This window comes from Tigriopus californicus, chromosome 7 (assembly GCF_007210705.1).
Source record: "Tigriopus californicus strain San Diego chromosome 7, Tcal_SD_v2.1, whole genome shotgun sequence".
Taxonomy (NCBI): domain Eukaryota; kingdom Metazoa; phylum Arthropoda; class Copepoda; order Harpacticoida; family Harpacticidae; genus Tigriopus; species Tigriopus californicus.
The window spans coordinates 8,611,946-8,637,941 of NC_081446.1; the positions used below are offsets into that span (position 1 = coordinate 8,611,946).

The 25,996-nt window shown below is 43.2% G+C and overlaps 2 protein-coding genes and 2 long non-coding RNA genes across 5 annotated transcripts; 3 read left to right on the forward strand and 1 right to left on the reverse strand.

Annotated features, from left to right (window-relative positions):
• Window positions 1-54: 54 nt before the first annotated feature.
• LOC131884197 (arginine kinase-like) lies at window positions 55-6,975 on the reverse strand. 2 transcript variants are annotated; one of them, XM_059231892.1, is made up of 3 exons: window positions 6,707-6,975; window positions 1,522-1,647; window positions 55-1,154 (listed from the first exon to the last, which is right to left on the reverse strand). In XM_059231892.1, exons 1-3 carry the CDS (start codon window positions 6,833-6,835, stop codon window positions 210-212), a joined length of 1,200 nt encoding a protein of 399 aa, XP_059087875.1. In that variant the 5' UTR covers window positions 6,836-6,975; the 3' UTR covers window positions 55-209. The 2 variants fall into 2 exon arrangements, with proteins under 2 accessions (XP_059087875.1, XP_059087876.1); XM_059231893.1 differs by lacking the exon at window positions 6,707-6,975 and adding an exon at window positions 2,061-2,220.
• On the forward strand, window positions 6,111-6,919 carry LOC131884198 (uncharacterized). Its single transcript, XR_009373694.1, has 2 exons — window positions 6,111-6,151; window positions 6,260-6,919. It is a non-coding gene; the product is annotated as an uncharacterized LOC131884198 (long non-coding RNA).
• Window positions 6,976-8,221: 1,246 nt separating the features above from the next.
• LOC131884196 (death-inducer obliterator 1-like) lies at window positions 8,222-14,907 on the forward strand. The gene is made up of 7 exons (XM_059231891.1): window positions 8,222-8,731; window positions 8,875-9,344; window positions 9,461-10,384; window positions 10,458-10,577; window positions 10,647-10,819; window positions 10,894-11,770; window positions 11,840-14,907. The coding sequence occupies exons 1-7, from the start codon at window positions 8,596-8,598 to the stop codon at window positions 14,504-14,506; spliced, it is 5,367 nt and encodes a 1,788-aa protein (XP_059087874.1). The 5' UTR covers window positions 8,222-8,595; the 3' UTR covers window positions 14,507-14,907.
• Window positions 14,908-17,942: 3,035 nt separating this feature from the next.
• LOC131884042 (uncharacterized) lies at window positions 17,943-22,815 on the forward strand. Its single transcript, XR_009373679.1, has 2 exons — window positions 17,943-18,596; window positions 21,435-22,815. It is a non-coding gene; the product is annotated as an uncharacterized LOC131884042 (long non-coding RNA).
• Window positions 22,816-25,996: the final 3,181 nt, after the last annotated feature.

The window sequence follows — 25,996 nt, forward strand, 5'->3', positions numbered from 1 at the left end:
GCTATGGAAAGGGCCTTCAGAGGGCGCCTCTACATAAAGAAATTAAATGGCCAATTTCAGGACAAAGTTGTATTTTTTTCCTACTTAAAATAGAGAAATGTTGCTTTTTATAGACATTTCCATCAACACGACCAGACTGCTGTGGATGTTCACGACGATTTAGTGTCTGTCGTCAGCCTTGATGCAAGACGGCCCGGCGATGGTCAAATTTACAAGCCATGTTTCTTCTGCAAGTCCAAATCCTCCTTGTACAAGGTGTTGACTCCATCGATCATGGTTTGAACCAATTGGACCTCGGAGTAGCCCAGACGATGCTTGTTCGAGATGTCATAGGTCACACCAGTTTGACCGCCAGATTCACCGCGGGTGCCGCGAGGTTGGAGAGCCAACTCTTCGCAACGCTTCTTCAAAGCGGGCAAACCTTCCTTCGTCCAGCCGGGCAGGTCAATGTGCACCGAAGCCCGCATGCCTGTGCCCAAGTTGGTGGGGCACGAGTGCAAGTAGCCATATTTGGGATGGAGCATGAACTTCTTGCCCGATTCAGATTGGACAGAATCACCCACGGCGTCAATGCCGCGAGCTAAACGATCAAACACACCGCGAACATCGCCGCCAGCTTGCATGGAGATGATGCGGAGCTGGTCTTCCTCATTGACCCACACCAAGAAAGACTTGGCGTCATTGTGGTAAATACCACGACCCTCAGGCCAGTCACGCTCCATACCGGCGGCTTGGAGGTTCTTGTCACCCGACATGAACAAGAAATGGTCGTCCACCAATTTTTGGCGTGTGGCCTCATCCATGCCTTGAAGAGGGTAGTAGTTGCCCGACAAGTCGTACTTCAACTTGGCAAAGGCGTGCTTCATCAGGTTCTCGACATCGAGACGCTGTTGACGGGTGATTCCGGGAGAGAGACCGAATCCTTCAATGCTGCGGCCCACACGAATACGGGTCGATTTGACAGGAGCCTTGGGATCGATGTTACCCTTCAGCTTAGACGTATCCATATCAGAGGTATGAGAGAACTCGGGGCTGAGGCCATGGTACTCCAAAATAAGGGGATGGAACACCTCGCCGAAATCGGAGTAAGAGTCCTCATCTCCGGCGTAGATACCGCAATGCTGGTCATCAAATTGAACAGCGCAAGCAATGGCCTAGAAAAGAGGGATTCATTCAATCAACAACAACTGGAAGAGGATTGTACATATTGTGCATTTTTGGCAAACGGGTTTATGATTAGCTTCTGCGAAGGCTCGTCCAGACCTAACCGGTTTAATCAAAGTAGTAATGCATCGCATTTTCCTCTTGAACCCTTATCAAATTGATGTTGGCAAAAAATCCATTGTGCCGAACAAAAAGCGAGAGCGAGAGATAAGGCTTGAAAGAGAAGGCTCACGGTTGCTTTTGGGGGACACTTGGTAAGCTTGGGGATTGACCCCATTCTTATAATCCAATCTTCGGGAGCCGGAGACAATTGTGTGATACGACGTATCTACAAATCCCTATACACTTAACACTTACCTGGGCCAAGGTGAATCCGGATGTCTTGGTCTTGATGCCAGACAACTTGCTCCACTTCTCAGGGGTAACATGCTTGGCCACCAACGAGTGCTGAGACTTGATCACGGGAAAAGAAGTCGAGCCGGACTGAAACACATAATAACGTAAACACATAAGCATTCCCAGGCCACACAACCACCTGGCTACCCATGCATTCTGGCACAACTGTTTTCTCCATGCCCGCCACATCCTAATCAGTGGAGTACGAGGCCATTCCTCAATCAATTTGATTTTCTCGGAAGACCTAATTCGGCAGTCGGCAAACAGGAAGGATGGGACACCATCGGAGAATTGAACCAACGCCCTCTAGTGGACTTGAGCATGACGTGGCAAAATGGCGTCAGCGCAACGGACCGGCACAGAATCACCGATAAGCGTGTCAGTAATTCAACCCATTCGGTCATCATCGCAATAAATCCCTACCTATTCTATCCTGTTCAATGTCCAATGTCACATGTCAAATCCCAACTCTAGTTGTCAACCACTTTCTCAGTACCTACCATGGTGAGTTCGTTTGAACAGTTCGAGTTAGAAGATTCGATGGTTAAGGGAGGTTAAGCGTGAGGACGAACAACAACCGGGGGTTGGCGAGCTACTGAGGAAGTGACTGATTTTTCCGACAAAGCTAGCAAGAGGCAATCTCTCTTCCAAAGCAGGATGAGTCAGTCAGTAAGTCGGTCAGGCAGGGAAGCACTCAGCCATAACCGGGAGACTCTTGAGGGCAGACGAGAGAAAGAGAGAGAGAGAGAGAGAGAGAAGGGAACAGAGAGGCCTAATAGGAAAAGAACAAAAATCTGCTCTCAACGGGCTCTCCTGCAGTATGGGTACAATGTACAATTGTGTGTACATGCAAGCCTTCCAAACTCGTCAACTCCTCGCAAGTACGATCTTGTGAGCCTTGCTCTGCGACGCGGCGAGCGAGGCAGCCAGCCTTTGGCCTCATACGCTTCGGCATCATCCCAATAAATGGATTCTCCCGGCCCGTGATTCTCCCTCACTGATGTCTTTCGAAGCCACAGTTCGAAGCCCTTCAACGCCGAACGAAGTGGTTATTGAAAGAGGAAAATGTAGCAGCCAGTGTTGCCAGAAGCAAGCTAATACCTCATTTCTGGGGGTAGTAACTGACGGAAATTGGGGAAGAAAATTTGTCATTCGGAATTATTACATTTCTTTAAAATCTGGGCTACATGGCTTTTCTCAAGAAGAACCAAAAACATAATAAGTAAAACTAAGTATACTAAAAAAATTAAACCGAGATTGCACCCTTATATTTCTGATTTTAGAGCCAATGGAGCAGTTATCCCTTTGCTACTAAAGCGAACATCATCCATAAAAAATGATTCAGACCAAAACCACTCGATTAGACCAGAGGCCTGTTTTTTAAAGCTGGTGACTCGGCGTTATTGCCATGGACATTAACCGGTATGATATTGCATTGGCCACTCTGGGTAACGTCCAAGCCTTGCGAGCAAAAAAACTCGCCTCAGTACCCATTGACGTCGGAAATTTGTAAAAACAAGTAGCAAAAATGTGCCGAGCAAATAACCAGGTCGATGTATCCAATAAAACCTCAAACTTTCTCAAGTATCCAAACAAAAATCAAAACTTAACAAAGTAGATACCATTTGATGCCCTTTTTGAAGGGAACGAAAAACAGTGGGAATGTTTCTCATTTTCATATTTGGGCAGTCAAATATACTTCCATGTCTCAAAGCTTTGCATTAGTTATATTCCATTCTTTCTATTTCATCACATTCTACATGGCACTTAACAAAGGTCCTTATTCAAAAATGGGAAATTCCCATGAAAAATTGATGAATTTTACCGCGTCAACAATTCTACAGGGAAGTTCTGGGCAGATATAGGGGAAATCTCGTCCTTTTGGCAGCACTGAATGCATGCTAGCAAGCTTTATCACTTGGGTCCTGGCCCAGGTTTAAAACGTTTTAAACAAGCACACGTGCACTCGAAGTGACTAAATCTAGCTCTAAAAAGTTGCAGTTAGCTCCTTTTCCCCTTTTTTAAGAATAAAGCTCAACAAATATCCGAATAAGTTTTTCCAGCTGATAATTTGGTTTATAGCCGTGCTTTAGCTCCATTGGGCACTTTTTGCATATTTTCATTGTTTTTAAACTTTTTCGACTCGTCGATTTTTCAAATTTACATCCTCTTATCACATTCATTTCCTCACGTTTGTACACAAATAGAGATATCAATTAAAGTCTAGCAAAACGAAGCAAAACGGTAGCCCTGACAATACGCCTCATGTTTTAAGATTGTTAATTTCTAGATGGCTCACACAAACAGCTCTTTCTTTAGACACAAGAAAACTTAACGTGCATGTTTTCAAGGTTTAAATCTAGCTCATTTTGGTTTCAATCTGTAGCTCTTTGAACTCCAACCAACGATATTCCCTCCCCATCGTGCAGTTGGCTATTTTTGATCAAAACCATTTGGTCACCGCTATCCATCCACCATCACGAAGTCACATACGTACAAGAGAAGAAAATCTCCTACTGACCGTACGGTTGGCACGCCGGGTAGAGGGAGTCGTAGAGAATAACCTAAGCATTGCAGTAAAGGACCCGTTGCTAACCCCAGTTGTGTTTGTAAGGCTACGGCATTGTGTTCATGGTCAATGAATAGCAAATCAATAATCACTACAATCTCCAATATCTGTCCATAAATAGAGATGAAAGCCAATCATTCTTGAGACTTGTCACCAAAAGTTAGTCAACTAGTAATTGCTTGAAAAACGGAATCCTAGAGCCAACCATAATTTATGAGGCCAATATACCTTTCAGACGTGGTATAATAGCATTTATAAACATTGCTTTGCCAAACACGTTTGCTCGGCCCAAGTAAAAATGACAAACTAAAAATCTGAAATAATTCACGAGCCCTTAATTCGCATTCAAAAAGGTATAGATCTAATGCTCATATTTATCTGTTCCCTCCCCTACTTAGACTATTATGTCATAAAGATAAAACAGACCACTTTTCTTGTCTACGTGTAATATTACAAGGCGCAAAACACGCCATAATCCATTAGTAGCAATAAAATAATCTCGATAGGCAACTGATAAGACGCTACGAAATGGTGCTAAATCTCCGGTACAGGTTGAAAGATTCTTAAGAGAATTTAAATGCTATACTTTTTTAATCGGGCTGAAGCAGTTTGCTAGTCTAGGCTGCAATCAATTCATTATAGAGAAAGTGGAGTGGTTGGTTATTTGATAGTCCAAATAACAACTCAACACCAAAGTTGCAACCTCGTGAAATTTGAGCCGAATAATTGTCATGAACGAAGTCAAGCAATTGACAGAGCAAATACTATCATAGACCTTTCCATTTTTTTTTACATCCAACTAATGGTGTAATCAATTAAGCAAGAAATGCGCGGCAATAATATCTGGAAAAAGACAACTTAATGGTAAACAAACAAAAATATAAATGTTCATCAAATGAATTACTATTTAGAATGAGTGTTACTGCTCTTTACCTGTATACTATATAGTATGTAGGTATATGGGCAGTGAATGGTTTTTATTTTCGACGGTCATATTTCTTCTTATCCAAAGACAAATAAGGACGAAATCATGTGACTGACCTTGGAAAAGAAACCCACATAGTGATAGCTAGCGACTATGTTCTTCAAGGGAGTTTTTTTTTAACAATGAAGCCTTGGGTATGCGGAAAGGATAATGAAAGAAGTTTTGGCATTTACGTCACGCGAAGTTTGGTCAGAATCTCCATTGCATTTGGTGTGCAGTTCTGCAGAGATGTGCTCTCCACCAACTAGCCATTTTTGCCAGGTATATGTTCAGTGATGTACAATTGCGGGAATTATTAGATGGTTGTGATATTTTTTCCCTTAGATTGGAAACAATTGATTGGATATAGTTGTAATCAAAGATAGGGTTCAAATCTTCAAATGCATCATATGTTTTGGGTTTATTTTGAAGCAAACAACGAAAAGCTTTAACTTTTCAACCCAAAAGCAAATGTTTTTCATCCAGGGAGAATAACGAATTGATTTCACCATCATAATGATCAAGAAGTGAGCTAGAAGTTTTTCTTAATTTATGGTGCTTATCCCTGAGTTTAGCTAAGTCTACTAGAATAGGTTTGAAGAGTTGTAATAAAAATATCGTTCCCCAAATTAATCAACTGTGCAACGATCAAAACAGTTGAATGCGAGCAAAAATTTGCTTGTATTTGAGCACTTTGATTTTTTCATCTGACTATGTTGCTTCCTTAAAACCTGCTCGGAGACCATCTGATTTTTCTACAAGGCCTTTTTTGCTATTTTGTTCATGAACAACCAAAACCAAGACTTATCAAAAACAGGTCTTTTTTTATAGTACAGCATCGGTATAATCGTGAGATGATTGATTATCTTCCCTGGCTCAATTTTCCATACTCAATGGCTTTTTTTCAGATCATTCAGCAATGTAGCAAAATCACCAAAAATCAAAACGTATGATCTGCGTTGACATTGACCTAACTGGGGCTTCAGCTCTCAAATATGGTTGAGATATGGCGTTAAAACTGCGATTAAGTCAAAATTCCATTGTTGATGATTAGCATGGTGGGGCTAAGTATCAATTATTTTCAATATTTTAGGCAACAGAAAAACTTGGACGACGGCATTGCCCGCCGGTTCTGACAAAGCTTAACAAATATGGCTTGCTTTCAGGCTCAATCCAAGACGAAAATCCAACCCTGAGCCCCTGAATACGTATCGAGTATTTGCTATTTTGGACATCCAGCGCCCGATGATAGATAGTGGCTCGACAACAAGGTGAAAGATGTAATTTGAGCCCAGATCCGAGAAAAAGTGGATCAATCAAGACGTCCAGACCTACTGACTTTGCAAACCGTGCTTGACATGAAATTTGATGTGTTTGGTATTAGGGAAACTTGATTCATAATTGTAATGAAAATAAGCCTCCCTTTTTATTAACGAATGCCCTATGGGCCATGGCCCTTCCTTCAACTTCTAAACATCTTTGACTATGGCCCATTACAGCGAAAGTCAAGCCCGCTCGATGACCAACTCACAGATTCGGTCCAAGCTCTGCCGTATTCATATCCATCCACAACCCATGGATTCATCCATGTTTGCTCATTGATCAGTACTCACTTTGGTTCCCCCTCCGCGAACTTTGGTGTACATGTAGATTCCGGCCAAAGCCCCCAGCGTGGCAATGGACGTGCGATAGCGACCTTTGAAGGTGGTCGTGTTAAAGTAGGCCTCGTTACCACCGGTCATCTTGAAGAGTTCAAGTGATCCACGAACAGAAGGAACCAATCAAACACCTGAAACGGAATGCAATCCCACAGCTCAATCGCTCGTGCCACAGACCAAAATGTCCGTCCACAGACACACAGAATCAAGTCACGCAGGGCCAACGACAAGTAACGACACACATCCAGCCAAAGCTCTTCGCGGACACGCAACAAATCCAAAAGCAAGCAAGCCAGGCCCGAATCCTGATCCACTCAACCACGGCAGACCCTCTCTGGCCTTCCGCCCAGTCGGATAGCCTCCACCGCTCACACGCCAACTCATACTGGGGCGGACCGATCATGGCATAGCCCAGTCCTCGCTCAGACTGATCGACCCATAGGGGCAGACCCGGGATAGGAAAAATCTAGCTAGCAGGACTGAAATCTGTGACACACGCACGCACGACTCCATCTCTCACAAAGACAGGGCCTGCGTCAGCTGATCGGCAAACACAACAACAATGGCCGCACTATCGTCAGCTGAACATGCCACAGATTAGGAAAAGTAGATGGAGTAGAATTCGGGTCGATGGAAATAAAAAGACATTTCGGACCATTGGCCATGATTTTTGATTGGCTACTAGTTTGGTCAATCGTGCTTGATCGATTTCAACTTGTTGAAACTAGAGAATCGGACGTGGGTTGATATCTATGAGTGGCAACTTTGCCATACCAATGTGAATAGATGGGCCTTATTTTTCGCTTGAAAACTCAGTATTGATTCACTTTTAAAAGAAGATTCAGGAAAGTAAAGATGAATTAGATTAGTATTTATCCCTTTACTGGGGGTTGTTATTGGGTTATCCTGTTGAGAATGGCATAGACCTCGGACAGGCGGAAGACACTGTTGCCTCTCGCCAATCTAGCCCTTGGCCACTCAATCCCAATGGCGTCAGCCCAAGCCAGCCCACCTAGCCCAGGAAAATTTGCGTGCCGTCGTTGCTTCGGTCTTTGTTTTGGGCGCAAGGTTTGCCAAGAAAGGGGTAGAAGTTCCCGATCCGCTCGGATAGGTGGGCCAAAACATTACGCCAATGATAAACGATATCCAGTTAGAGATTGCCCGTTCAAGTCATCATTTCTGCATCATATGAAAACTCGACGATGAAATTGTTACACCATCGCCAAAGAAACAATCTTGAAGGCCAAATTTTTGCTTTCGTTTGATGTCCAGTTGGCCTCATCTCGATACCATCATTGCTTTCATCTAGTGATTGACGGAGCATTTCACTTTTGGCCAGCTTGTCTCTCACATTGGTGTTTTATTGTATCGGCCGTGGCGGGGAAACGAAGCCCGACGAAACTTATTCCTGACCCATTTCATTTGTTTTTTTTGGCCTAACTGAAGCGAAACCGTCTGCTGTTTAGCCGTGGGTGTTCTTCGTGTTCTTCGTGTTCTTGGTGCTCTTTCTCACGGTTGGGCTGGGAAGGAAGGACTCCAGGATCGAGCCTCGTTGTGATGTTGTGATGGGCGAGAAATTGTTGTGATGTTGGCACTGAGGCCCATTGTCCCATTGTCTACCCATAGCTCATCGATCATGTCGAGGGGAGTTTAAAGGGTGGTTGCTCCCTCGGTGGTTGACCCACTCCTTGATTCCTGCTTCATCCCGCCATCACTGGATAGGGATTGAATCGATCGGTTCTGAATTGTGGGTGTATATGTTTTGGTGGTTTTAAGAGCGGATCGGATAGTGCGTGTTGGCTGGTTGGAATCGGCCTTGATGCTCTGATTGAGCCCGTGAATTCATGATGATGGAGACCGAGGAACCTGCGGAACCGGTGGCGGTTGATTCGCCCTCAGGCGAGGAGAAATCCGTCACCATCATGATTGATGAGAATCAAAAGATGTTCTATGACCAACATGTGCTTCAATCCATCATTGGTAAGCTAGTCAGGGCATTCTTACGGTCACTGGCTCATGTTCATTGTTCAATGTTCAATAGCCTTTAGTTGAGGTTATTAGCAGCTAGCCAGTCAGCCAGTCAGTCGTGTGTGTGTCATTGTCCTGGTCCTTTTCTCTGATAGATTCCAATCAGCCCTCGACCCAAGTCACCATTGTGCGACTGGGCGGAGTGAACGAGGCTGGGGAGGCCGGCCACCCGGCCGATTTAGGTGATCCGACCCTCGAGGACACGGCCGAATTTGTGCCCTCTGATATGGAGACCTTAGATCTAACCCAAGGAGGTCCAGGGGGAGGAGCTGCTGGCTCAGGTGACGCTCAGACGTTGCGGGACCTCTTGGCTCATGCCACCTTGGTGGAGACTCACCAGGATCCGACCTTGCCTCCGGCCTCCAATTCTATTACCTTGGATCAAGAACAAATCAGCCAATTAGAAAGTGTATTGCAGTCCACCGAGGCCAAAGACATGCTGGGCCACGTCATGCTGAGTGACGAGCACGGCCCGTTGGATCATATCTTGACCTCGGAATTGACGCCGGATCTAACGGCTTCGACTAACCCCTTAGAATTTAACGTCTCGCCAGAGCGACCCGCGGTAAGTTCGCCTATGATGAAATTCATCCAGATCAAGACGATTCGTCCCCGCCTCCAGATCGAAAACATCTCGAGAAATGGGTATGACCTCATGATATTTTGATTTATTTTTGATAGTCGCCCGTGAATGAACCTCGACCTACGACAAGTGAGACAGTCCAGGGTCGTCCCAAACGCCGCAGCCAACGCCGAATGGATAAAGAAATTAAGGAGGAGGCTGAGCGCATTCGAATGGAGAATCAAGCCCTCCTCAAAAAAGAAAAAGAAGCCTGGGCCCAGCCCCATGAGAGTCCAAGCACAGCCGTTGTCAAGTCCGACTCAGTTGGCTCTATCCCATCATCCGAAGTAGTGTCTAGCCCCGTGACGCCCATTCAAACGTCGGTGGCTACTGGGCGGCCCAAACGACAGCGCAAGGTACCAGCTCACCTTCAAGGGGATTTTGTCACCATTGACGTGTCTCGATCCACCGCCAAAATTACCCCGGTGAAAAAAGACGATGTCTCTGAACCCCTTCCCGTGTCGTTGCCTGTCGAGGGCATTGTCGATGTTCAGGATGAATTCCAGGACGAGGCCAAGCCTGAGGCCAAGGTCCAGAGCCTGGTAGAGAGCGGTGCCGAAGAGGACGACGACGAGGATGATGACGAGGACGACGAAGGTGACGGCTGGAACTCTGAAGACGATCCCGAACGTCTTTGGTGCGTTTGTCAGCAGCCGCACAACAATCGTTTCATGATTTGTTGCGATCAATGTCTCGATTGGTTCCACGGTAAATGTGTGGGTATCACCAAGAAGATGGGCAAGAACATGGAAGAAAACGGACGGGAATGGCGGTGCGAGAAATGCAAAACTGACGAAGAAAAAGCTCGAGAGGAGAAACAGAGAATCGAATTGGCCCAAAAGTTGAAGGAACGAGAAGAAGCCCGCAAACAGGCTTTGATCGAAAAGAAAGATGACGACATTGAGAAGAAATCTCCTTTGAAGCGCACAGATTCCGGCAAAGCAGTGGCCAATATCTCGTCCAAAATGCCAGAGTTCGAAAAGGTTTGTGAGGATTGTTGATGGTAACTCCTAAGTCAATGTTATTTCGTTGTTTCTTTTTTTGGTCTCATTTTAGAAGCCGAAAGGAAAAGTTTGTTTTGAGTGCGATCAGACTCCTTTGGAGCACTCTCTTTACTGTTCAGACAAATGCATCGAAGCCCATGTGGAACGAGCCAAAAAAGCATTTGCGTGCAAGGTAAGTGACCGCTTCATGAGTTGCGATGTAATTAGTTAGGTATAAGACAACAAAAAATATCATTTTCAGACGAACAATGAGGCTTCTACTACAAATCAGATTATTGTCATGAATCCTAAATCAAACCAGATGTTCAGTGGACCAAGTGCCCCAACCATTAAGACGTTATCTGAATGGATGAGAAAACACACAGAATTTCATGTGGTCATCCCTAAATCAATGCCCACATCCAAGTTTTATGGGTAGGTCGTTTTATGTTATATTATAACCATGGCATTGAAAATCAAGATGACTCGATCCCTGATTGTTGTCGCAGGTCACAAAAGAAGCAATCTCATGCCCACGCGGAAAAATCAAAACGAGGTCCAAAGATTATTCCTCCCCACGATAAAGCAACGAAGAATTCGGACGAAGTCAACCAAAAACTAGCCGAGTACAAATCCATGGCCTTATCAAGTCTCTCAGCCGCTCGAGAGACTCTGCAGGCTTCCTTGAAAGACTCCAATCGTAAATCGGAATCGAAACGGGAGGCTCAAGACGCGAAGCGGGCTTTGGAAGCCCGTCGACGCTCCAATGAGCACAATACAGTGGTGTCGAAACGGCATCACGATCCGACCGTCCGAAAAACAGCCTCAAACGTGCCCAAAGGAGAGGTGGTGACTCCTGCAAAACCTAAAGACGTCAAGGCTTTGCGAGAAAACGCCTGCAAGGGCCTCTTAGATGCCCTCAAAGGCAGGCTAGAAAGGAGCAAAGACGTTAGAATGGACGAGGAAAAACTGAAAGAGCTAGTGAATGCTATTGAAAAAGAACTATATGATATTTTCAACAAAGATGTCGGCCTCAAGTACAAAAATCAATATCGACGACTTGTTTTTAATATCAAGGACCCAAAGAACATCGGATTGTTCCGAAAGATCGTGACAGGAAAGATAGGTCCCAAGAGATTGGTGGACATGAGTCCAGAGGAGATGGCCAGCAAAGAGCTTCAGCAGTGGAGGGAGGCCGAGTTGAAGCATGATATAGAAAAGATCAAATCCCACGAACTCGAGATGATGGCCATGGGCAACAAACTCGTTGTCAAAAGCCACAAGGGTGAGCAAATCATTGAGACAGATGGGTCGGTTAATGTGAACGATGTCAAAATGCCAGAAGAAGAACGAATACTTGAGACTGCCAAAGAAACGAGCCACGAGGTGGGTATTTAGCTAGATTTAAAAAAAAATCCAGCCTTCGGTTAACAGTGACAGAGCTTGTCTTTACAGATGAATGTGTCAACTACTAACAGCGGCGAGAAAGATGGTAGCCGAAATCATAAGTCCGAATCCTCTTCGCGAAAAGACAAAGAAGGCTCTAGCAGTCATCATCATCATCATCATCATCATCACAGAAGATCATCATCGTCCCGGGACAAGGACAAAGCCACATCATCCTCATCATCAAAGGGCAAGGACAAATCCACAACATCCTCATCGTCATTATCCAAGGAAAAGGACAAATCCACATCTTCCAAGGAAAAGGGCAAATCATCATCATCATCATCATCATCCAGGGACAAGGACAAATCATCTTCATCCAGGAATAAGGATAGATCCTCATCTTCGTCATCCAAGGACAAGTCATCTAGCTCGTCGTCCAAGGAGTACAAATCCTCAGACAGTTCTGACAAGGAACGCCATCGTCATCATTCTCACAAGCATGGTAGTAAAAGTAGTACTGAAAAGTCCAAGGAGCGCTCCTCTTCTGGCAGGGACTCCACCGCAATATCCACGAGTTCATCGATGGTCAAGATACAGCCCGAAGAAAAAGCATCGAACAATGATGAGAAGTCGGTGGATAAAATAATGCAAAAAATTCGATCTGCCAAGCAAAAGGAAGAGGCACAAAGGCAAAAGGAGTTTTCGGAAAAAGTGGCCAAAGCTGAGAAAGCCATCTTCGAATTCAATCAAACTATGGCCTCGGGAGGTGATGGTCTTGATGGCCTTGGTACTCGAACTGAATCTGTTCGACCAGTCGAAACCGGCAGTCCCACACAATTATCATCGCCCCCGCAAGAAGTCTCCTCCACCGTGCACATTAAGACGCCTGAAATTATTGTCAGCGAAAGCGATGAAGGATCTGCATCCTTGTCCCCTTCGTCTAACCCGGTTTGGCATGGGCTCGTGAATATGCCAGACGTGGCAAACTTCAATATTAAGGCTTTTGGTCTTTCAGGGGTGTCTGATTTCCTACGTCAGGATTTGGACAAAGAGGTTCTCAAAGTAGTAGGTCGCATTCCCCCTGATACAGTTTGGAAATACATTGTCGATCTTGCTGAGGTGCCCTCGAAAGAAATATTATTAATAAGGCTCGAGGCCGCTTCCGAAGTAGAGCAACAAGGATACGATAGTTTCTTTTTCTACTTGAAGAAGAAAGCACGATTGGGTGTGATCGGCAATTGTAGTAAAATGGTCAAGGATTGTTACATCATTCCGGTTGAGTCTGAAATGGATTTGCCCGATTGCCTTCGTCCGCTTGATCCACCCGGTTTCGAAGCCGTGAGGGGAAATATATTATTGGCCTTGATAGTTCGCACCGTTCGTACTCGTCCCGACGGTTCGTCCGGCTTCAGGCGCTCCGCACTCAAAGTGGGATCGAAGACTATGACCCCTTCGATCTCGTCGGGTAAGGATGGCAAACAAGCCCATAAAGCAACCATCCATGTTTCCGCCAAGAAGAAGCGAAAAGTCGAAGTGAGAGTCATCGACGTTGACGACGGAGACGAAGACGAAGGGGAAGAAGAAGAGTACGACCCGGCCAAGGCTGGCAATATGGATATGTTCACGGATCAAGCTTCTGAAGAAGATGAGGAAGATTATGATCCTGAAAAGGCGTTCCCAAGCGAAGACCATGAGGCACAAGAACGTGACGAACCACCTCAGAAGAAAACCAAAATTACCACCAATGAAGATTCTGCATTTAGCCCCCCTCATTCTCCGAATGACGTGTTCGCGGCGAAGCTGAAAAAACTGGCCGCAGAGATTGCCCGGGAAAAGGCCGAAATTGCGTCTCTTGCCGGTCAAGGGGATCCCACGGTCATCCAGGCCGACAAAAGGAAGCCGCTTATTGAGAGTTCCGGGCCTGCCTTTGGTTTGGACGCCTCAGCCAAAGCTGCCCCAGGGTTTCAAGGTCTCCCGAGCACAATCTCCAGCATTCTCTTTGGTGGAGGTGCAAATGAAAGCCATTCGAATTCGCGTGACCCGAGGAAGAAAGAGGCTCCTCCCTCGTCAACTTTGAGCTCCATGACGGACGCCGACCTCTTGGCTAAAGTGCAAGAAATGGAAACCAATCCAACAAAGTCGTTACCCAAGTCTCAAGTTCCACCGTATCCGGGAACGTCCTTATCAACTCAAGGACCTCATTTTTCCGGCATCACGATGCCGCCCGTGCCACCCTACCCGGTCGCATCTGGAATTCACACTCAACATCCTTTACCGAACATGGGAGGGGGAGGATCTTCTTGGCACCCAAATGGTGCACCACACCTTCTTACCCAACATCATCATCAACCACAGCAGCAGCAGCAGCAACAGCAACATCAAAATCATCAACAACCGCAACAGCAAGGCCCATGGATGCATGGTTTTGAACCGCCTGTCCTTCAAAACCAGCCTTGGGCTCGAGAAGATGATCATTGGGAAGGACCCCCAAATGAACAACCGCTTTGGAGGCATGGGGAGCAACAGTTCGACCATGAGCACCAACATCAACCACACGATCGACGAAGAGGAGGAAGGAGAGGTGGCGGTCGCTTTTCGGAAGATCGCAATTATCCCAGAGATCGCAGGGATCGTTTTCATGACCGTAGAGATAGTCGACGAGGTGAGCGAGGCCATCATCGAGATCGAGGTCATTGGAGGCGGCAATCAGAGGATGATCGCCTTAATCACTGACCACGATCAAGCTCTTCGTGAACACAATTGTTTTGATGTATTTGATAAGCCGGCTAATCGCAGCGGAGGAAGAAATATGTCTTTAGCCAGAAATTGAGGTCGATATGTGCATCACTTTATGATATGTTTGAACCTATTGAAAGTTCGACTTGGAATTCAACTTTTTCTTCTGTATTGCGTGAATACCCCTTCGGTGAGGTTTTCTACTCGTACAAATGCGATCTCTTTTTTCATGTTTTTCCCCAGCGAATTCAAGTGGAATATATATCCTCTGGTGGCAGCACTCAAGCTGACCGCCGCAATTTAAATGCTTAGCCTCTACAGTTGAATTTCAAGCTCTTTAAAGATCTGTTATGCAAATATTTGTGAATTTTGGAAGTAAATTTCTCATGTCACCTCGAGTTGAGTACTATTTACTAACACATGGTTCATCCTTGACGTACCTATCAATGGTTGCCGGATTTTTGGTGGAAGAAAGTGCCAATATCATCACCGCTTGCATATATAATGCTAGAATAGGTTACCAAGATCAAAGAGAAACTGTAGAAGCCAGATAAACATTGTTTGTCCTCAATGAGGTGCCATCTATTTTTCTTGGGTTTGACATTTTGCAATTGAGGTTACTAGAGTCGGAGGGGTCGGTGGGTTGAACCTCGCCCGACCAGTGAAGCTAGACATCACATCATCCCTATATATTGCCGATAGGCAGTGTTATAGTCCCGTGTCAGTTTTTGGTTCTTCATCTGTGGGTGTGGCTGGCGTATAAAAGTTTCCTTGAGAACCTTTTTTTTTCTTGGTAAAATTTTAAGAATGCCATTTATACGCACCATCATAAAAAGCCTTCGAACAATTTTCTTAAAAGGTACTTGTGTTTTCACCATTCATTGTATTGTATTTGTATTTAGAAATATTTAAGCCGTGTGGCTTTTTTAGAGGTGCGAGAGGTGTAGAGGTTTCTCGCACAGTTTTTGCAGTCGTACTTGTTGTTTTGGTATTGACGTATTACGCTGTTTGTCGCACCATTCCCTGTAGATACCACCAATTGTAATTTTTCTGGAATTTTCGCGTTGCATATCCACAATGTCGACCCAGATTGATGTGATGCTTTCGTTCATATGATCATCCCTCTTCTTTAATTCATACTTGTCAGGTCTAGGATTCAGGAAGACGGCACGGGCTTTATCGGATGCAAGTGGAAATGATACCTAACAGCCAGGGTAAAGAAACCCTGGCGAAGCAGCCGGAGGTAAAAAGCCGGTCTCGCAGAGGAAAAGCAGGTCCAGTCCTTGTTTCTTAATCAGTCGTTTGACTTCTTCCTCTTTTGTCCAGAATCCTCTTCGTATGTTCCAAAATGCTATTCTCAGTTCCTTCTCGCCGTGTCCGTTTCCTTTAGAAATGTTAAATCCTCGATTTTTCCGTTATTTCTTGCCTTGAAAATCCCGTCTTCTTTCTGCTTTTGCATCGATTGCTTTTAGAAATGGGATTCCCCTTGGGTCCGCGACGATGCATTTTTTTCCGTCCGTCCTATCCTTGTTTTCCCTGTCCGTCTCCTCGTAAAGTCTCGCCAAATGTTCCGCTGCATCCGTGTCAGATCATCGCCCACCTTGATTTCCTTTAACTTTGTAGGAAGAGTCCCGTCCTTCTTCAGCTTGATCCACGATTTCACTACCAATGATTTCTCAACATTCCTTCCCAATTGTATCAGCAGCGGGCGGTTTTTCCCCGCTTTGACTCTCCAATTCGCTTCACGGATGCTGGACGGGCTCCAGTCCCTGAGCCGAGAGTCAGCTCCATAATATCCTCAGCAGACTTGTGATCCAGCTCTCTTGCCTCGGAATCCGATTTGCCTGTTTCTTGTAAACCATGGATGATGATGTTGTTCCTGGATCTTTCCCTTCGTAGCATCTCATCGACAGCCATCGAAGAGTTTCCGCCGTCGTTTAATTCTAGTGTCGCCAACCTCTTTTCCAGTCCAACATCTCCTTCCTCCAACCCACGGACTCTTTTCTCCAGATTCTTTACGGCTATCATGACTTTTCCGCACCCATGTTTACAGCCATCGCAGTTCACTGGATATCCCTCATTCCTCAGTTCTCTGAGGGTGATCTCAGTTAGTGATATGCAGTCGGAGTGGAACAGTCTCTCGCAGGTGTCACAATCGCCGTCTAAAGCAAATCGTCTGTCCACAGATTTCGTGCATTTGAAGCACGGACCTGTTTTGGTTTTCGTCTTGCCTGCGTCTAATGAGGACATTCCAACGAAGGTTCTTTAATTCTCGATGAGCTAAACGCAGCTCAAATTTTACTCCGAAAGCGTTTCCAAGCTGCTGTACTTTGTCTTTCCCGTTAACCTCGAATTTTGGAGGTCAAAATCTCGCTCTTTAGGACAGAGAAACTCTCCCAGACCTAAGAACCAGGCGCACAGACCACTCACGAATTCACTCGTTCTCTCAAATCTAGAGAACGGGCCCGAATTCACACCAAAAAATGCACCTGAAGACGGGAGTTCTTGAGAGCACGCCTAGTATCAACCAGCTGCAAATTTATCTTATAAACGTGTTCGACTCGTTAAAATGGGCCGAAAATATTATATCTATCATATTTATATTATATTATTTCATATTTAGCTAATATTTACTCCAAAAAGCCAATCCCACTTATCAGTTTCTTTCCAATGAAATTTTCGTATGAGCCAAGCTGATGTTACAATGTATCCTACTCCTCAAAAGGATCAAGATTTCAAATGCTTTCAAAGACTCTTGCAATTTCTTAGGACTTATTAACTGCTATTGGGAATGTTTTCCCTTGGAGCAAGACATTACATTTTATCACTTGGTTATTTACTTCTATAGATTCAATCCTAGTCATGAAGTAGTTCAAATTTTGGCAAGGCATTGGTTTTCCTTATTTGTAAAACGAGACAAGATCAGAATGCAATACATACAATTTTGAAAACAGAGTAGAATTTTCTAAGGCAAAAAATGGAACTCCTACAACATTAAACTGCAACAAATCTTGAAAAACTGCTGCAAACGTCAATATTCAAAGTTGACTAGAACGAGACAAACTTTAGGATCGTCTGAAACGAAAAATATCGTTGAATTTGAGGAAATGTAGACAACACCACAATATATAAAAACATCTCGAAATATTCAAAGCAAATATTTAATGATTTGATTGCATTTGTTCAGAGTCTCTCAGCCCATCAATTGTTATGAAGGCATATCTGTAGAGAATTTGTTGGAATATTGTTTAGTTTAAGATTTCCCCCTCAATTCTTTACCTTTTTTTCCTCCCTCTAGTCATATTTATGGTCTTTTGCCACGAATGTGCTATTTCGAAGGCTCGTTCAGCGTAATCTTAAAAAAGAAGTTGAGTCTTGACCAGCACCAAGAGAGTGCGTGGAACTTATATCTTTGAAATGGGAATCGCCCCATCAAAAAAAGTCTCTCTCTCTCTGAAATCAAATCTGGTTGGCTTCGTCCAATTCTGCCTCTAGGTGGCTGATGTGCAAATAAAAGAGGGTTTCAATCGATGGCTCACCTCTTGGTTCGTTTCTTCAAGCGATCCTCTCATAACTTATTCTTGGAACAGAGAGCGAATAGCACAGCTAAATGCCAAGAATACGAGAGTTGGGAGTGGCGGAAAGGCGAGAGACGCATGAGATGAGTGCAGTGCAGTGCGGTGAACAAAGGCTTGGCTGTCCTCATCGGTAAACCCGAAGGGGCATGTGTGGTCTCTCTCTCTCTAGCTCGCGAATGTCTGATATCACTTGTAACGCGAGAACCACTGGCTGCAAACGCACGCAAACCTCAAACACGATTGGAGGCGCTCTTAGATGATTCGCTCTCCCGTATTCTCTCCCTGGTTCCACTCGATCACCTGATTATGGTCGTGTTGTTCCAGGTGTCTGGACGTGTACGCACAGCCGTTGGTGAGGCCGAGTGTGATATTGTTTCGTTTCATCAAAAAAGGCCAGGATCGTGAGCATCTTCTTATCCAGGAAAAATTCGTTGTCTTGTTGTCAAGTTTGAAAACGTTGATCGATAAATTGCAACTTGGAACTGCTGTGGCTTAAAAGCTAGAACGAGGTAATTTTAGAAGGGACTGATGTTGAGATATTTTCTTGGAGCACTCATGACCTAGAGCCATTCTTGATCTCAGTGAGATTACCATTTTTAAGATCAACTCGCCATCAGCCCTTTTACTGAAGTGGTAATTTTGTTACGTTTATATTTTGAGCACTTTTAATAACACCAACAATAACTTTTTACAATAACTTTTTACTTCTTGGCCTACTCTTTTTGTCTCCACTTCTCTTGATGCTTTCCTTCATCTAAAAGAACGTATCTTACAAAAATTGACATTAAAATCTCTAGATTAAGCAAGTGAACCACTTCCAGCTCGATCAACTTGCTGTACCAACCAACTGTTTGTAAATGTCATTTATAACCTCTCAAAACGGTTGTGTGCAGGCAAGATACTACCTAGCTTTGGTAGAAAATGTCATTATTGATTAAAATTCCTGTTTGCAACATGAAGGTCAATGCAAATGTTTGTAGCGCTTGGCACAGAATAGGACTGATTGAGGCTAAAATGTTAGAAAATCATCCATCTATTGGACCAAGGTAGAAACCATGTGCGAGTGCATGAAAAATTCTCACCACAACCCGTAAGCGTGCATACAAATTTAATAAGGGTGAATGTCCACAAGGTAATGTGGTGGCTTTTGAGTATTGCAGTCCATGTAGCAATCCAATCGACATGAACAAAAATAAAGAGGGCCCTTATCATTAATATGAAATTGGTTTGCTTGATAGCCTCTGTGCGGCTAAGATAAAGTTGTTAAAGGGAATTAGCATGTTCAAGCAGTCTTGATCGATTTCTCAAATGTTTCACCCTTTTTAGCAAATCTTTGTTTGATTACAATAAACACTCATGAGCTCCTTGTATTTCATAATTCAGTTTTCCATGAATTGGAGGTTGAAAGTTTAAGGGAATTTGCGCCAAATTCAGGTTGACACATGGTTCAAAAAAGAAAGAACTAATTCTCATGGGTGGGGTGAGAAAGTAATTTGGTTTGATTTTGAAATCCTGTTTTGCTTCAGAGTACATTTTGGATGGTACAATCCCTAAATGATTTGGACGGCTCAAGAGCTTTCTTCCATTAGTGTATAAAGAGTGTTTACTCGTAGATAAAGGAAAATGTAGTTGTTAATAAAAAAATGATGATAATGCATTTTTGAATAAAAGTGCAGGCCTAACCTCGTTTTAAGATCGAAGAGTTATTGAAACTGGTCCCTTACATCTAAGATTTGAATGTTGCACTTGATTAGACTGTGACGCAAAGTTCTTGCCTTTTGAAAGGCCTCTGACATTGTACATAGATTTCTAGACGCTGGATGTCGGACGACCGACCACTCGGTTGGCTAAACAGTACAATAAACCGGTTTGTAATCAATTCCCAGGAGACCATCCATTGTACTGTTTTACCAGCCGAGTGGTCGGTCGTCCGACATCCAGTGTCTAGAAATCTATGCATTGTAATAGAGATAGAGAAATTTCTTTTCTACGATAAAAAAAATCAAACAAAGATATGATTGCCGTTCCATTCGAAAATTTATTGTCATTCACTGAAATGTTTCACCAATTAGCTGGAAGTTTTGGGTATGCCTGATACAGACAAATTCAACTATTGCATTGGCTCCTGGCTCCAATATTTCAAATCATCCAGGAATGTCGTTGAAAGCCTCGTTTAGGTATTACTAGGTCAACCTTCGTCTCCTGATACATTTTAAAGTTGGTCTCTAACTAGTTTCCGGCACTTTTAACAATGTGAATATCTAAATTGAAAACTTACAATGAAATTGAAATGGTCCTCAATTTTTGGGCTAATTAACACCATGCAGAATTATGATAGTTTGCTTTACCACTGAATGATATCAATTTTGGTTGTTGGGTAAGCTCACCTGCATCTTTTGAGTTCCATCATATCAGTGAGGCCTCATTGTTTGAAAGCAAGCAGGATTACGTGAAATACTAAGGAACGTTCTCTCTCCATGGGTCGAGGACTTTGCGGTCGTAATGTAGTTAAATGTAAGCTAATTGCGTTGATAAAGGAAACTACTGACATGCACTTTGCAAATTAAGTGGCTAATGTTCAACGAGTAAGTTTTAGAATATCAACAATCTTAAATTGATAGTTTATAAGCAAAGATAAACCCGTCACCGGTTGGCGAGTCTATTTGAGACGTTGATTTATTAATCATCAAGCTCTTCAGAGCTTTCCGTTCCCGACAGGGTGAAAACTTAATCTATAAGGTTCAAAAATTGTAAAACATTTTTAAAGGTGTAACCACTTTTCTGCTATACTATACCACCTTTTTATCGAGATATGAGAGAATGTTTGCAGCACGTCGTCATGATGTGTTTATCAGTAAAAACGGAAATTCCACGGAAGGGAGTGTTCCCAAAACTGTGGAACAATCTACCTAATCATAACTGTATTCGTGTCAAAAGAGACTATTTCAAAACTTGGAGCTCTTCCTATTTATCAAAACGAATGTAGAAAAGACAAGGGTCCCAATATTTGGCCTAATATCACCGTCAGCTTTTGACAAGAAACAGAAAAAGAAAATCGATGGCAAAAATACTTCTCTGAAAATTGCATACCCCCTTCGAATAAATTCCCGACCTGGGAACTCTCCTAATGAGAGATCCATTTCCAGACTTGGCCAACAACAGTGAGTTTGTACAGAGCTAATCATAAGGGCATAAAACCAACCAAAACTATACCTGCTTCCCAGAAGTACTAGAGTTTTCTTCGACTTAACCTTGTGGCATGAAGTATTGCATTGCTCGACCCCAAAACGGGCATCATACAAATCCAAGTGTTATCACTGTTTACTACATCAGTAAATTCATTTCAGAGTTCTCAACTTCAAATAACCAGGGGGCCGTCGTTGTTTCTTTGGTGTTAACCGTGGACCCACTCGTTTACTCGTTGACAAATCGCAAGCCCAAAAAGCAACATGACTTGAAAAGTGAAATGGCGATGAGGATACCAACCATCATAACAGTGAGGACCCATTGTTTACGCTCATATCTATCTCTCTTTCTCTCTTGCTTGCTGGCATGGCAGAATGGATGCGAGCCCTCAAGTACGTATCGGTTCCTTCATACGATACATCGACGTCTGGCGGTACAGCGTTTGTACTTCGGTAGTCCACATGTGAGCTCGAAATACCACTCAATGGCTGGCTTTTGAGCTCTAAAACATTATACCGAAGAATGAGCAAGAGAACGGGGAAGAGACGTAAGAGAAGAAGACGACGAAGGCATCCATCCTCATTTTAAGCCACTAGACCAAAACACAACCACCACCGAAGACCTGGCATGACGTCATTCGCCTGCAACCTGTTGCCTGAAATATCGAACACTCTGCTCATTTAAGAACGTGATTTATGTCTTCGACCTTTGAAGTGAATCGTGGAAGTAAATTGAAAAAGCGAAAACGGCGGTACATTTTCAGGGATCGCTTGCATGGCACAAGCAAACGCTCCTCGGGATCCCAAGCCAAGTCTTCCAAGAGTTCCTGTTTTAGAACATCCATCCATTCACAATCATTCCAAAAGATATTCCCATATCATGGAGAACAGTGAAAGCAATCACACTATTGCCACAGATCTCCTCTTGACCCCTAGCACAAGTAGCCAACACGGGATGTTGTCTAACGATCCACCTGGGGTGAAAAAACGTCCTCACACTGATCTTGGCCAAGAAGAAAAGAGAATCCTTGAGGCTGAGGATCAACACGAGGACAAGATGAATCCCGTTCAGAGAGTCCCTTCGATTACCAGCTCAAACCAAATATGCCCTGACATCATTCCAAGTCCAAGTCGAGGACCTAACTCTGTTCCAAGGCGGAAATCAACGCTTAGAAATTTTCATAGAGTTGTAGAACAGTCCGAAGAGGAACCATTGTGTGTGATCATTTTCAAATGGACCTTAATCGTGGTGGGTGCACTGATGCTTGGACTAGTGATCTTTATTATGGGTGAGGTGATTCATGCCTGGATAACTGGCACATTGGAGGAATTAAATAATCGATACACAGCCACAAGTCCGATCACATTGGATGCTTTAAAACGTGATGCCCTTGTCAGCGAATCGGGGAACCTTTCTGATATTGAGCGGACCCTGTGACGAAAATGTATTGTGACCGAGGCTCCTAACGCTTTGAGTTCCAGTAGACCATTGACCAAAAAAATCATAATATCTGGAATCATTCTCGATAATCAATTGACCATATTTTTCAGTCTTTAATTGATTCATCTCATGCATGATGTCTTCTCCCATACCAAAATAGAGCTAAATGATGTTAGTTAAAAGGGTATGCTACATATGTGTAGTTTTTCCCCAATATAGCGCTGATGGACACCTGGTGGACGCAACTTGCCTGTGACAATGCCAATCATTAGTCGAACGGGACTCTATCAAATAATTATTTAATCATACTTTAGCACAAATTTGCTGAGCAGAAAGAGGCAAGTGTGGAAAAACTCAAATACCAGAGAAATATTTCTTAGAACTTCTGCAACCCTTCATATTCGTATCATCTGTTTTCAAAAATGAGCATTGGCATTTGATTTTGGCATAATTGTTCCAAATGTACTTTTTTATAATGCTTATAGGAATCAAGATTTGGACCCTAGATGGGGAAATGATTGTTGAGGGTTGAAACAATGTCTTAAACGTCATGATGGCCAAACAGTGTTAGCCATTGTCAAGTCAGTAAAGCTTCCTTGTTTGATGGCTTAAGCCATGAAAATGTGGAGTCTTGGGAAATTTGATGCATCATGCTCAAGCCAAAGAAAGAATTTCCTTGCTACACTGAATTAGGTCTTCAGTCCAATGGAATTTAACGGAGAATATGTGAACAATAAAGTAGCAAATGCAGCAAGATTTAAAACCAAGAACACCCTCAGAGTAGTTAAGAGCCCGCACAATTTTCAACCCTGACTTCCATTGCTTATAATATGTGAGATGAATGGATGTCTGTTGAGCCTTAACTTTCCTCAACTGTCATGAGATAAGCGAAATAGCAAAGGCCACTTTAGAAGTTAAAAAAAGGAACGAATAACGAGTAATTCTTTTAGTTTTTGGGTCGTTACAATTGCACCATTTTGAACTGTAATTGAATTGCACTTCCTTTTTCGAAAAAGGAACGAATTACTGTAATTTCGTTACCAATGCCCTGAACCTAACACCATGCTATAAATGATCCAACTTTAGTCTTATGGAGTTTGGTAGCCCTCTGACTTTTGTCGATTTGATTGTGCGATATAAATACCTCTTTCCAGGGCTAACCTTCTGGTTGACTTCACGTGCGATTCCTTGTCGTAGATGAGGTTGTCTTTATTTGGTCATGCCAAGTATCGACGATGCGTCGATGATGAGCGAGTCGAATATATTGGTATCACCTAAACTGTATGTTGTAGATTTCTTTCGCGAGTTCAAACAGATTGAGGGTAATATTCCAAGCTAAAATATCCACTTCATTTTGATTCTTTCCGATTCCACAAAAAGAGAGTACTGTTTGGTGCGTTTGCTTGTGTTTCGACAGGCCCATTCATCAAGATGCCCATGTCTGACCAAAAGGTTCGATTATACTTGACTTCGGTTCAATATATGGACGGTAATTTCAATTGGACGTTCTGAACAGAACCAATCCGTCAAGAGGGAAGCGACAAAATAACAAAAGTACTGAAAACAAGCTAATAAAGTCCTGTTGACCCTAACTGGAATTACACCAACAAAGTAATCTACTTGCTAGTACGAGAACGAGAAGGCCGCTTGAATTGGATTTAGGCCAAAGTATAAAGAAACAAATTGTTGTTTCTCGGAACTGTAAGTTCGTATTTGTTTGAAGCTAACAGGTCATCACTTGAGCAGTTTATCGCTTTTATTGAGGCCATTAGGGTCCTCCTATTTCATATCCCGTGCGGATGTTTAAACAATGTATCGTAATAATGATACCGAGGTTGACACCATTGGATTTCGTTCGGTTTGTCGAGTAGCGAAAACAAGTAGACGTCCAGTTCATGAGAGAAACTTTATCTGCAGCGCCACATAACGCATTCAGATTGGTGATGTGTTTCGAACCGGAATGTCAGCTTTTTAGCTTCAAGGACCTCGTCTAGGGCTCCCATCACGAGCGAAAGAGGTACACAATAGCGCTCTGCATTGAATCAATTGATTGAAAAAAAATAAATAGACGAATTATAACCTTTCATCTTATTAGTAATTGGGATTACATTCCCTGTAGTGGTTAGAAAAGCCCGTGGAAAAAAACAGAAAAAGAATCCGACAGGGCCTCCGAATCCGATCCGAAGGGATTTTTTGTAATCCCAATCCGACCGAATCCGAATTGTTCTGCTCAATCCGAATCCGAGAGATTTGCCCAATCCAATGAATCCGAATCATAATCCGAATCCGAGATAGATCTGCTTAATCCGACTGTATTCCGATTTTTTTTCTTAATTCAATCCATATACGAATTTTCTACACCCAGTTGACTTAAAGACATAAGTCAAAAACCATTTTGCCGCACAAACGTTATGTGATGACAACATTGAGTAGTAATCAAATAATGTCAAGTTGAAAATGTCATTGAAAAGTGAAATACGTTTTGTCACAATCTTTCATTTATTTCCAAGCACTTGATGTATTTATAGTCCCCTTACCCTACAGCTGGAGTAGCCACATTATTTTCTAGAAAGGTTGTTCATCTTCGACTTGATTCATTCAATGAACTTCTTTTTTATATTGTTCCAGGTTTATCTTTGCTGTTACATTTGTTTTAAAACATTTCTAGAAAAATGACCATTGAGCAAATCAACTGAATAAATCAAATCAGGTTTTAGAAACTTTTAATGTTATTCTGTCATCAATATGGTGTTCAGATGTTAATTGAAGGGCTTGATATGTTGAGGAATTTGTCTTTCATTTTCCCAATAAATGACCGTTTAGCGCAAATGATATTTTTTTTTCTTTTGCGGACTTCCTTACCGCTACTGGGATTGGAATCCCAGTAGTTTGAGACGAGAAATGTATTCATTCTACATATATTATTTGATCGACCAACGGATTAGAGTTGGCTGATCTGGCCAACCCTTGAATATAAAGTTGATCGGGAAATTTAGTCAAAAACTTGTCCAAGTCTGACTTAAATCCTGCTATTGGATCAACGCCTACATAAGCCCTACGAATATTTGAGGGGAGCAAATTGAACAATGAAGGAGCCCGAGAAAGAAGAGAGGTGGACTTCATTGTTCTTACTTGCCTGGATTCTTGAGGGCTTGAAGGTGCTCTCAAAACGCACATTAAGCCTCTACGGTCACTAGAATTGACCCTAAATCCTGGGTTGGGACAAAGCTCATGAATGCTTTTGAAAACGTACAATATCAGATACCTTTCGTACCTTCTCTGA

What these genes read in the sequence shown, in the direction of transcription:
- LOC131884196 (XM_059231891.1), top strand. Translation starts at nt 8,596, where the DNA reads ATGATGATGGAGACCGAGGAACCTGCGGAACCGGTGGCGGTTGATTCG. An exon ending in AAATGCCAGAGTTCGAAAAG is followed by an intron (nt 10,385 to 10,457) that starts GTTTGTGAGGAT and finishes GTCTCATTTTAG; the next exon opens with AAGCCGAAAGGAAAAGTTTG. An exon ending in CCAAAGAAACGAGCCACGAG is followed by an intron (nt 11,771 to 11,839) that starts GTGGGTATTTAG and finishes TTGTCTTTACAG; the next exon opens with ATGAATGTGTCAACTACTAA.
- LOC131884197 (XM_059231892.1), bottom strand. Translation starts at nt 6,835, where the DNA reads ATGACCGGTGGTAACGAGGCCTACTTTAACACGACCACCTTCAAAGGT. An exon ending in TTCGCGGAGGGGGAACCAAA is followed by an intron (nt 1,648 to 6,706) that starts GTGAGTACTGAT and finishes TATGTGTTTCAG; the next exon opens with TCCGGCTCGACTTCTTTTCC. An exon ending in CCGGATTCACCTTGGCCCAG is followed by an intron (nt 1,155 to 1,521) that starts GTAAGTGTTAAG and finishes CCTCTTTTCTAG; the next exon opens with GCCATTGCTTGCGCTGTTCA.